This window comes from Lepidochelys kempii, chromosome 10 (genome assembly GCF_965140285.1).
Source record: "Lepidochelys kempii isolate rLepKem1 chromosome 10, rLepKem1.hap1, whole genome shotgun sequence".
In the NCBI taxonomy this organism is placed as follows: domain Eukaryota; kingdom Metazoa; phylum Chordata; order Testudines; family Cheloniidae; genus Lepidochelys; species Lepidochelys kempii.
In genome coordinates, this window is record NC_136389.1 from 22,179,715 (window position 1) to 22,192,236 (window position 12,522).

Genomic DNA, 12,522 nt, shown 5'->3' on the forward strand with positions numbered 1-12,522 from the left:
ACTAGGGATTCATTTGCTAACTCTTAAACAGTGTTTTGAGGATGTGAAGTGTTATATCACTTCTAATAATTGATTTTTTTTCCTCCTGTTTTTGTTCTTAAGAAGAGGAGTTACTTTTAATTTGGACAATATCCTCCAAAAAACCTATCACACACTCCAAGCTATCAGAGTGGAGTTAACTCACCTTTATTTAACATAGGCTGCTTACAAAGGAGAATCAGTTTTAAGTATTTTAAGTCTGTGTGCTCACTAAAATAGGATCCACTACAATTTCCATAGGAATTTTAGGCTCTCATGCTCTATGGTATCACCAGCTAGCAGTACACAATGTATCTGTGAAGCTGGGGATGGAGAATATGCACTGATGCTCAAAGAAGTTAGTGATTTTTTTAATGCCCAATAACATTATTACCCAGCTGTTTTTTCTGAACTTGAACTTCTCACTGAAAACTATGCACAGATCAAGTTTCAGTGTTCAGCTGGTTTTGAGTTCTATGTGGGGAAAAGAGTGTAGTAACAGTGTATTAAAATGGCATAAGTCTGTATTTTCTCACCTTTTCAGAACTCAAGACAGTCTAAAGGGATTTTGCTCAACTTTAAATATATATTTAGAGAGAGAGTCCAAAAGTGGCGGTTTTAGAAAGTTAAGAGTTAAGAAAATGCGGGGGTATAATGGAAACTGGTTTAGGAATTTTAACAATAGCAGCGGTTACCATTTGACTATCATTCAAAGTAGTACAGTGGGGGAAGATTTCAGTTCATGAGCTTTCCAAGCATCATTCCAAATATAAGGAGCATCCTCTAAAGATGTGCTGGAAAGAGAAAAAGTCCTGTTGTACTTCTTTATTATGTAAAATAGCATGAGTGGGTTTGGTTTAAAACTATTTTTTTCTTCATATTCTTTTACATTGGAAATTCTATTGTCTCTTCTGGTACGTTCTATGCTGGGATAAGAAATTATGACACGGCAAGAAACTAAAAGCTGAGCAATTGTGAGAGAAAGGAACTTTTAGTCAGCCTATTTAAAACTTTTTTTTTCATTAATGCCTACTTTACTCCACTGTGTAATAAGCACTTGGCTGAAAGGTTGTCTTGATAAAAGTTTCATTGTCCTGTTCCTTCAATAAAGATGTAAGAGCTCACAGTAAACATCTGAGCCCTTGCCCCCGTCACCCCGCTCCCCACCCTCCAAGAATTCCTCCAGCAAATCCAGGGAAGACTCAGAGTGGACATGCTTATAGTTTCTAAGGCCTTGTCTACACTAAAAAGTTAGGTTGATGTAAGTTGCCTTGCAATGTCATATTTGTGCATGAGTCTACACTTAAATTTGTTTCCAGCTGATGTAAGTGCCTCGTTACAGTGATGCAGTAAAACCACCTCCTTGAACAATATAGAGCCATGGTTGACCTACTGAGGTTGACACAGTGAGCATAGATGCTCTATGACCCGTATTGACCTCAACAGTCCTCCAGTAGCTGTCCCGCCGTGCTCCATTCTGTATGACAGTGACCGCTCTGGTCACAGGTGGCAACTCCACGGCTTGGGGGTCACAGAGACCGGAAGCCACGCACCCCCCCCTTTTAAAACCCTGTTTGTGTTTTTGAAATTCCTTGTCCTCGGTCGCCCACCTTAGTGAGCACACCTAGGAGCTCTCCCTTGTTGTCTGCAACTGCTCAACCAACCATGCCAACTCCACACACTAGACATGTTCCTGCCTGGAGTAGGCAGGAGGCATTGGGTCTGTGGGGAAGAAAGTCTGTGCAAGCACCACTAGAGACCAGCCATAGAAATGTGGAGATCTATGACTAGATTGCCCAGGGGATGCAGGAAAAGGGGTATGACAGGGATCAGCAGCAGTGCCTTCTGAAATGAAGAAACTTTCCCAGGCATACCACAAGGCCAGGGAGCTAACAATAGATCTGGTGCTGAGCTGCAGATCTGCTACTTTTACAATGAGCTACATGCCATACTTGATGGAGACCTCACCAGCACCCTGCATAACACTGTGGATATCTCTGAGGAGACAGACCCTGGCTGTGAACTGTGAGGAAGAAGGAGACACCACAGTGGGTTCCAGCCATCCAACGAGGCAGGACCCATTTGAGGCTCACCACCTAGCCATTTCCACCATGCAAGTGTGGAGGAGCCTGATGAAGGGAAAGAAAACTCGGGTACGTGTGTGCATGCATTTTTCCTTATCATGTTTGAATTTAAAGTTGGTGCCCAGCCCAAGTTAACAAGACAAAGTTATCAACTTTTCATTGTTTTACTCACACAAGAAGAGATAGAGGTAGAACAAACAGAGATAGAGTTGGCATCTGCTTTTCATTCTCCTGTTGGGTTGGGGGGGGCATACGGAACACTTGGTTTATGTACATTTTTGTTCTTCTGAAACATCTTGGTGAAACTGTCATGGAGATACTTTGCAATGCTCTCCCAAAAGTTTCTGTGGATGGCTGCCTTATTTATTCCTCTGCAGTAGTACCCTTTTTACACCACTCTGCAATGAGTTCAACTGGAACTGTTGCAGTAAACAGGCAAGCAGTATATGAGCCTGGGTGGCTTCATGATGCCAGTAGCAGTTGTGTTCTCTGTGTCTTTGTGACCCTCAGAAGTAAGGTATCAGCTAAAACCACTATCACCTGTAGAAAATAGTGCCCGTGTTCAATGCCGTTTCCCTATACTCATACCCTTGGAATAAGGGCTGAAATGTTATACCTTCATGCAACAGAACAGCCTTCCCTCCGTTGCCCCAGGCGCAGACCATACTCACTATGGCATGGTACTCCAAAGCTGTAGTGTCAATAAGCATTTCTTATTAAAAGTGTTTATGGGAATAAGGGAAGGAAGTTTTGAAACTTATTTTTCCCTTTCCGTGATGACTGTAAATCCAATTGCACATCTGTCTGTTTTTATCAGCAGCGTTTGGCATGGCAGCCTTGAGAGGTGCCCACCTTCTACACCCACAGAATGCCTGACCCTGATGAGGAGGAGTTGGAAGAGGACTAGGGAGGATGTGTTCTCTGAGATCCTGCAAGCTAGTGATACACTGGACCATGAGCAAAGAGCTTGGATGGCCAGTATGACCAACAGCATGGAGAAGTAAAGTGAGGACAGGAGAAAGGCCCAAGAAACCCAGCAGGAAAAGGAGAGGGAGATGCACCAGGACATAATGGGTCTTCTCAGGCAGAAAACCCAAATGCTGCAGACTATGGTTGACCTATAGGTCCAAAAATCCCAGACTCCCCACCTTTGCAGTCTTTGGAAACTCCATGGTTGCTGTTCCCAACACAACCCAACATACAATGTGGCATCACAGGCCACATCCTTATCCCTATCACTCCATGGCAAGGGACAGCAGGGAAAATCACATATTGTCATACACTGACCTGTGAGGACCACAGTTGATGCATGGGTAGCCACAATGGACTACATTTTTGCACACAAATGGACCAAAATATTTACTCCCTTTCCAATTTTAAAGTTCCACTCTGTTAATTTATGTTAAAAATGTGTATTACATTGCCTGTATTTTTTGCTCATTGTTTTTCTACACTGTTTTCCCCCACTCAGTAAAGTTCTATTTTTGGAGAATCAAATTATCGTTATTAGTTCACAATAAATATTGCAGAATGCGTAGCCCTACTCAAAGCAAACAGTACTTGTAAATGTATAGCAAGCAACACGTAATTCTTAGGTTCAGGAAAATAGTCATATTAATAAATGTACAGTAAGTAGTACACTGTTCTGATCAGCACCCAAAGCTCCAGGCCCAGAGAACAGTCCAGCACAGAATGCTACTTTGGTTGACTGGTTAAAGTGCCCTTTCAAAGCCCCCCTCAACCCACTAGCGCCACGCTGGGCTCTTGAAATGGCCATTGTGTCTGGCTGTTCAAAGTCAGAAGGCAGCTGATCCACTTCCTCCCTCTACCCTGATGGCAATTTTTCCCTTTTGCCTCACAGGTATTATTCAGGACACAACAGGCAGCTTTAACTATGGGGATATTTTTTTCACTAAGATCCAGTCTAGTGAGTAAACACCACAGTCTCCCTTCAGTCTACCAAAGGCACATTCAACAGTCATTCTGCATCTGCTGTTCTGGTACTAGAATCTTTTCTTGGTATTGTCAAGGTAGCCACTGCATGGCTTCATGAGCCCGGGAGCAACAGCTGGGTCACCAGAATCACTATAGGCATTTCAATATCACCCATGGTAATTTGCCAGTCGGGAAAGAATGTTCCTGCTTGCAGCTTGCTGAACAGTCCTGCATTCTTAAAGTGAGCATCAGGCACTTTCCTGACTAGCAAACACTGATATCGGTGAAACGTCCCCAGTGATCCACCGATGTTTGCATAGCCAATTGAAAAGTAGCCCTTTCTGTTGGTGTACTCTGTGGCAAGGTGTACTGGTGTCAAAATAGGAGTAGTCATGCCGTCTGTTGCCCAGCCCCACTTTGGGAACCCCATTGCTGCAAATCCACCACTATGTCCAGCATATTGCTGAGAATGTCGGTCCTGCATAGCAGGAGATGATTAATGGCCCTACACGTTTGCATGACAGCGGCAGCCACTGTGGATTTTCCAGCTCCAAAATGATCTCACCACTCGCTTCTCCACTGTTAATGCAGCTCACATTCTGGTGTCCCTGTGCTAGGGAGCTGGGACACACTCAGCACACAGATCCAGTAATGTGGCCTTTTTCATCTGAAAGCTCTCCAGCCACTGTTCTGTCATCTTAAACCTCCCTTATGATGTAATCCCCCCAGTCAGTGCTAGTTTATTTGACCCAGAAGTGATGCTGCACGGTCTGTAGCTGCTCCATACATGCCAACAACAACCTTGAATTATTTTTCCCTGTGTTCCTTAGAAAACAGTCCTTGAAGAAATCATCGTGTCCCATCTTTACAGTACTTGTTGTACATCTGCAAATACAGGAAAATTCTGCATCCTGTATTTGCAAAGTTCATGAGAACAGTGCAGAGCTCTGCAGGCTTCTATCAGAAATGGCAGACACCAAAAAGTGCTGTTTGAGTTTGTGGGATTTTTTTTAAAAAGGCACAAAAATTATGGGATATGAATGGCATTATAAGATGGAGAATATTGCATGCTGAGAAGCTGACTCATAGCTCCCAGAGATCCCATGGCAAGTCATTTCTATCCCACAACACACTGTGAAAATTTCCCAAAAGGCGTTGTGCCAGATGGTGGCACATGACACACTGGGATACCGACTATGGTGTACTGCACTTTGCATTGACACAAGCACTCCTGGTGAGTACGTGCAGCGCTGACACAAGTGTGCATGCACCTGAGCAATATACAAACTTTGGTGGCTTACGCTGATGTAATTTGTGTTGACCAAAGTTTGTAACGTAGACATGGTCCCAGTCAAATAAGCAGGAAAACAAATTCTGCTTTTTTATACATCATAAAACAGCCAAAAAAAAAAAAAAAGTGGGGAGAACTTTTAAACTTTAAGCAACTTTTTAAAAAATCCTTTGAATGTCTCCTTTACAAAAAGTCAAAGCATAATTGACAATGTGATAAATCTTCATAGATACAAAATCTGTGGGGTATGTAAGAAGCATTATCTTAGACTAGGGATTCTCAACCTCTTTCAAAGTGTGGACCATGACTTCAATATGGAGTTTTGCGTGGACAGTCTTCCATCTTCTTTTCAATCGTGAAACATTCCTGTAGCAACTACAGAAATTGTTCACATGGCAAAGTAATGTTAGGAAAGTATTTTATATCTATTTTAGCTTTTTTAAATTTAGCATCTGAAAACCAGGAGGCAGACCACCACCACGTCACCTATCACTTTCACAGACCACCAGGAAATGTTCGGCAGACAATCACTAATCCAGGGACCACGAATTGAGAACCATTGTGTTCGAGCTTTGTATTAAGGAACTCTTCACCATTGTTTTTATTTATTTGGTATCAAGAAGGTTTTATGAGGGAGATCTTCAGATTTGTCTTTTGTGATAAAATATTCAAAGTCTCATAACATCTTAAGCATTAAATAATTATTCTGACTACTGAACATTTGCATATAGTTGCATGCTGTCTTTATATTTTTCCCTTTTTTTCTTACCAGATTCATCAGCGTGCTGCAATTAAGAGGCCAGCTGCCTGGACACAATGGACCACTTAAGGACAGCAGACACTGAAGATGATTCAGGATCACTAACAAATCTTGTTCCTAGTCCTCACAGTGAAGCAGTTGCTCATGAATTTCAGGAACTCTCATTGCAGCCTAGTCAGTACTTACCTCCCCTCAACGAACGAAAGAATGGTGAGTACAAAAGGTTAGAGGCAGGACCTCCCTGCTCTGTCATGAAGAAATGTGTATTTTTATAAGTGGAGGTAATAATGTTTTTAATTGTTTACTTTCCTCAAGTTAAATATTTGTTAATCCTCTCCATTTATGTGTCCAACAACCATATTAAAGTATCAGAGTGGTAGCCGTGTTAGTCTGTATCAGCAAAAAAAAGGAGGAGTACCTATGACACCTTAGAGACGAACAAATCTATTTGGGCATAAGCTTTCGTGGGCTAAAACCCACTTCATCGGATGCATGCAGTGGAAAATACAGTAGGAAGATATATATACACAGAGAACATGAAAAAATGGGTGTTGCCATACCAACTGTAACGAGACCTATTAATTAAGGTGGGCTATTATTAGCAGCAGAAAAAAAAACTTTTGTAGTGATTCTGTAGTATTCTGTAGTATTCTTTATCACATTGGTGATATATGCCATCATGTGCCAACAATGCCCCTCTGCCATGTACATTGGCCAAACCGGACAAAAATCTACGCAAAAGAATAAATGGACACAAATCAGACATCAAGAATTATAACATTCAAAAACCAGTCAGAGAACACTTCAACCTCCCTGGTCACTCAATTTCAAACCTAAAAGTTGCAATTCTCCAACAACAAAAAACTTCAAAAACAGACTCCAATGAGAAACTGCAGAATTGGAATTAATTTTCAAACGGGACACCATTAAATTAGGCTTGAATAAAGACTGGGAGTGGATGGGTCATTACACAAAGTAAAAACTATTTCCCCATGCTAATTTTTTTCTCCTGCTGTTACTCACACCTTTTTTTTTTAACTGCGAATTGGTCCTGCTTTGAGCAGGGGGTTGGACTAGATGACTTTCTGGGGTCCCTTCCAACCCTGATATTCTATGATTCTATGATTCTTGTCAACTGTTTGAAATGGGCCATCCTGATTATCACTACAAAAGTTTTTTTTTTTCTGCTGCTTATAATAGCCCACCTTAATTAATTGGTCTTATTACAGTTGGTATGGCAACACCCATTTTGTCATGTTCTCTGTTTATATAGATCTTCCTACTATATTTTCCACTGCATGTATCTGATGAAGTGGGTTTTAGCCCAAGGAAGCTTATGCCCAAATAAATTTGTTAGTCTCTAAGGTGCCACAAGTACTCCTCATTGTTTTTTATATTAAAGTATGAATGTTATTTTTATTTGTTGTGAAATGTGTCTTGAACAACTTCATTTACCATTGCAAATGGCCTAACTTTAAACACCCAATCTTGAAAATGTTGGCCAATGCACATAAACTGTGGCTCTTTGTTTACATGAATGAAAGATATAATCCTCAACAAATACAAAGTGAAAGTATGAGTTAATCAAATGTATGTTTTCTCCCTGGGGACATAGTAACATTACCAAACAACTGAAGATAGTTATTCCAAATAATTATTTTTTGTTGAAAAATTAGAGGTGTTTAAACTTGAGGTTTTTAAAGTAAAAAGATTATTTCACAGACTAGTTTAAGGATGAACGTTGTAGCGAAAATGAGGTTTACATTTTAGGAATGTTTCCAGTATCTTTCCTCATTGTTTATATTGGCATGGCAGCTTAGTAGAAATGTGTTTCCACTGCTACAGTAAGCATAGGAAGAGTTAGGTTTGAATCAATATGTACGTTAGTGTTCACTATAAAATGGAGTCATAATTATTTTAAAACATGTTGGACCTCACATGTTTGCTCCTTATGTTGCTCATCACCTTTTTCTACTTGGCAGATTTGTCTTAAATACTTGTTTTTCAACTCATTTTGGTAAATATTGGGAATATTCAGTTTCCAAATTGGAATAATAAATTTTGTGTCCATTTTTATTTAACCAGGGAAGTTGGCCAAAGCAAGCCATTTATTAATGATTCAGAAGTATAGTATAAAAGTACATAAGGAGAAAGGTGGTGTACCTTCTCAGCCTTAAAATAAAATAAATACATGGACACAGGGTGTCTGTGTCTTCCTATGAGGTAATATCTTTTATTGAACCAATTTCTGTTAGTGAGAGACTTTCGAGCTTTGTCAGACTGTCTATGTTAAAGACCTGAATTTGGGCGCAAGTCTGGAGACTTATGCTTCCTATCGTCAGGATGCTTTTAGTTTCCAAATAGACGAGTATGCATATGATACTCAAAGTTGGGAGATGTATATAGTATGCCATGGCCAAAGTTGTATAACATTGGAGGAAGGATACAGGTTTAATCAAGGAAAAGTTAGGTAGTGAGAAACTTCAACCGCTTCCTTTTTTCCATTGCAAACTTAGCTTAGCTTTTGTACAGCTGGGAAGAAATCTTCCCCTGCCCTGTTGTAAATCTGTGCATCGCTCTCTCGTCCACAAGTGTGCAGATTTTAAACATCTATCAAGTATTTAACATACTATTGATCCATAACTAAAACAGTTCATGAACAGTTTAATATAACTGCAGTTCAGTTCTCTTGTTTCAGGGCTCTAAAACTTTGGTTCTAGATCACTTTTCGATGGATGAGCCTTTAAAAAAAAAATCCCTTAAACTTCAGAAAGAAACATATAACTTTGAGATGTTAATCCTCACTATGTATTGTCTGGGACTCGGTTTATACTGAAGTCCTTTTATAAATTTATCTGCAGCGAGACTGGTAGTTCATAACTAAAGCTACGTTTTAGTCATGGGTATTTTTAGTAAAAGTCATGGAAAGTCATGGGCAGTAAACAAAAATTCACAGCCCGTGACCTGTCCATGACTATATACCCCTGACTAAAACTTGGGGGGGGGGGGTTCTGGGGGCACTGTAGGTGCTGGGGGGATATGACCCTGGGGGTGGGGGGCGCTGCTGCAGATACTCAGGGAAGACACGGCCCAGGGAAGCACTGTGGGTACTCGGGGTGGGGCACAGGTGCTTGGGGGTGTGGGCTGGGGAGACGCTGCGGGTGCTCAAGGTGGGGGGCGCGGCCCAGGGGGCACTGCGGGGAGCTGGCAGGGGGTGGTTGGCGGGGCTGGGGCAGGTTTCCTACCTGGCTCCTGGGAAGCGGCAACCTCCAGCTCTTAGACCCACGTGTTGCCTCTGCTGTGCCCCAGCCCTGGTTCTGCAGCTCCCATTGTCTGGGAACTGTGGCCAGTGGGAGCTGTCGGGGCAGTGTCTGCTGGCAGAGGCAGCATGTGGAGCTAGGAGCTGAGGGAGGGGAGTTCCTGTTGCCCTTCCAGGAGGCTCCCCCCCAGGTAAGCACTGCCCCGCATCCCAATACCCAACCCTAAGCCTCCACCCCCCACCCCCAACTCCTGTTGCTGGGGGGGCGCGGGGGCCCCGGACTACCCCAGCAGCAGCCAGGACGACTGGCTCAGCGGCTGCCCGAGCTGGGCAGCTGCAGAAGTTATGGAGGTCATGGAATCCGTGACTTCCGTGACAAACACAGAGCTTTATTCATAACTATACATCTTAAGCAGCCCATGCAATACAGCTTGAGAGTTACCATCACTTTCTTGGTACCAGCTATAATGAAATCTATTTAACAAGCCTTGAAAAACAAATTATCCCAACAGAAAAAAGTAGCCTTATGAAATGGCTTACCTTAATAATAATGAGAGTCTTGTATCTGTATGTGCTTGCCTCCCAACCCCCCAAACATTCATTTCTTGTCTCCCCATATCTCTGAACAGTCTGCTCTTTATTACCTTGTGGCTGTCTACTTAGCTCTTTTTCTGATCCACAGGATATTATTGAGGCCAAGAGTTCAACAAAATTCAAAGAGGGATTAGACAGTTTTATTGGTAACAAGAACATCCACATTTATAATAGTTATTTCTAAAAAGATTTGGAAGGAATATAAAACCTCATGCTTCAGGGTTAAAGCTGATCTCTAACTATTAAGAGTTAAGATTAGACTTTCATTGGGGCACATTATCACACATCTGTTTAGTACAGGATTTCTTATACTGTCTTCTGAAGCATCTGCTGCTGTCCACTGCCAGAAGCAGTATATTATATTTGATATACCATAGGTGTGACTGAGTGTAGTATTTTCCAGGTTCCTATGAGTCTGCTCTCCGGTGAGCTAGGCAGACAACACTGCACTGGTTCAATCTCTTTTTGCATTTGGAAGGTTGTCTTTATAATCATGAATGCTAGAAACATGAAAACTTTTTTTTTAAAAGAAAGCGTAATTTTTAAAAAAAACCTGACAGCATTCATTCTGGAAAGATTCCTCTTCAATATGGATGAGTGTTTTTCTTCCAACCTGTCTTTAAGCTACATTTTGTGCATGTTTTTCATTGTGCCTCTGAAAGAACTGCCTGATTTTGTTCCTTGTGCAGACTGAAGTAGATTACTGTGCATGTTGAGCCTTGATATACTGAGCTTTTCATTTTATGAAGGGTAGCCTGACATCAATATATGTATCCACAAAATTTAAAACAAAATTAAGCTCCTGAATGTGCCTGTTGACCATGTTTCCTATCATTTCACCATATACATTTAGCTGTATTTTCTTTCTTCTTTTACTTTTTGTGAAAAAGCAGCTCAATTGTAATCCAACCAATAAAACCTAGCTACGTTGTGCTTTATAAACTAAATTGTGTAAGTTAACTTTTTAGTCCTTTATTTTTAATTCTTCCTTTTCAATGGGCCATTCTTGGTGAGTGTGCTTTAGATGACTTAACAGAACTCCTGCAGCTGCTGTTTCAAGCCTGTTTTGGTGCTGTCACAGGGGTGATGGGCACTTTCTCTTAGCACTTGCACTGTTCAAAGGAATGTTTTTGTAGAGTGTGAGCTAATATACACGTTTCAGAGTAACAGCCGTGTTAGTCTGTATTTGCAAAAAGAAAAGGAGTACTTGTGGCACCTTAGAGACTAACCAATTTATTTGAGCATGAGCTTTCGTGAGCTACAGCTCACTTCATCGGATGCATACTGTGGAAACTGCAGAAGACATTATATACACAGAGACCATGAAACAATACCTCCTCCCACCCCACTCTCCTTCTGGTAATAGCTTATCTAAAGTGATCATCAAGTTGGGCCATTTCCAGCACAAATCCAGGTTTTCTCACCCTCCGCCCCCCCTCCCCCCCACACACAAACTCACTCTCCTGCTGGTAATAGCCCATCCAAAGTGACCACTCTCTTTAAAATGTCTATGATAATCAAGGTGGGCCATTTCCAGCACAAATCCAGGTTTTCTCACCCCCCCACCCCCTCCAAAAACCACACACACAAACTCACTCTCCTGCTGGTAATAGCTTATCCAAAGTGACCACTCTCCTCACGATGTGTATGAAAATCAAGGTGGGCCATTTCCAGCACAAATCCAGGTTTTCTCACCCCCCCCCCCTTTTTTCAAAAAAACACACACACAAAAACTCACTCTCTTGCTGGTAATAGCTCATCCAAAGTGACCACTCTCCCTACAGTGTGCATGATAATCAAGGTGGGCCATTTCCAGCACAAATCCAGGTTTTCTCACCCCCCCACAAACTCACTCTCCTGCTGGCAATAGCTCATCCAAACTGACCACTCTCCTTACAATGTGCATGATAATCAAGGTGAGCCATTTCCAGCATAAATCCAAGTTTAACCAGAACGTCAGGGGGGGGGGGGGAGGGTAGACAAAAAAAAGGGGAAATAGGCTACCTTGCATAATGACTTCGCCACTCCCAGTCTCTATTTAAGCCTAAATTAATAGTATCCAATTTGCAAATGAATTCCATTTCAGCAGTTTCTCGCTGGAATCTGGATTTGAAGTTTTTTTGTTGTAAGATAGCGACCTTCATGTCTGTGATTGCGTGACCAGAGAGATTGAAGTGTTCTCCGACTGGTTAATGAATGTTATAATTCTTGACATCTGATTTGTGTCCATTTATTCTTTTACGTAGAGACTGTCCAGTTTGACCAATGTACATGGCAGAGGGGCATTGCTGGCACATGATGGCATTTATCACATTGGTGGATGTGCAGGTGAACGAGCCTCTGATAGTGTGGCTGATGTTATTAGGCCCTTTGATGGTGTCCCCTGAATAGATATGTGGGCACAGTTGGCAACGGGCTTTGTTGCAAGGATAGGTTCCTGGGTTAGTGGTTCTGTTGTGTGGTATGTGGTTGTTGGTGAGTATTTGCTTCAGGTTGCGGGGCTGTCTGTAGGCAAGGACTGGCCTGTCTCCCAAGATTTGTGAGAGTGTTGGGTCATCCTTCAGGGTAGGTTGTAGATCCT

At 41.9% G+C, this 12,522-nt stretch overlaps 1 protein-coding gene across 9 annotated transcripts in view; it reads left to right on the forward strand.

Annotated features, from left to right (window-relative positions):
* Window positions 1-12,522, forward strand: part of MRTFB (myocardin related transcription factor B) — a 203,050-nt gene that overhangs the window by 60,088 nt on the left and 130,440 nt on the right. For all 9 annotated transcript variants that reach the window (XR_012161142.1, XR_013636400.1, XM_073362400.1 and 6 more), the window contains one exon: window positions 6,101-6,298. Coding sequence is in view for 7 of the 9 variants with exons in the window: in XM_073362400.1 (XP_073218501.1) it covers window positions 6,145-6,298 (154 nt within the window). In the remaining 2 variants the exon portion in view is untranslated. The remainder of the gene's footprint in view (window positions 1-6,100; window positions 6,299-12,522) is intronic.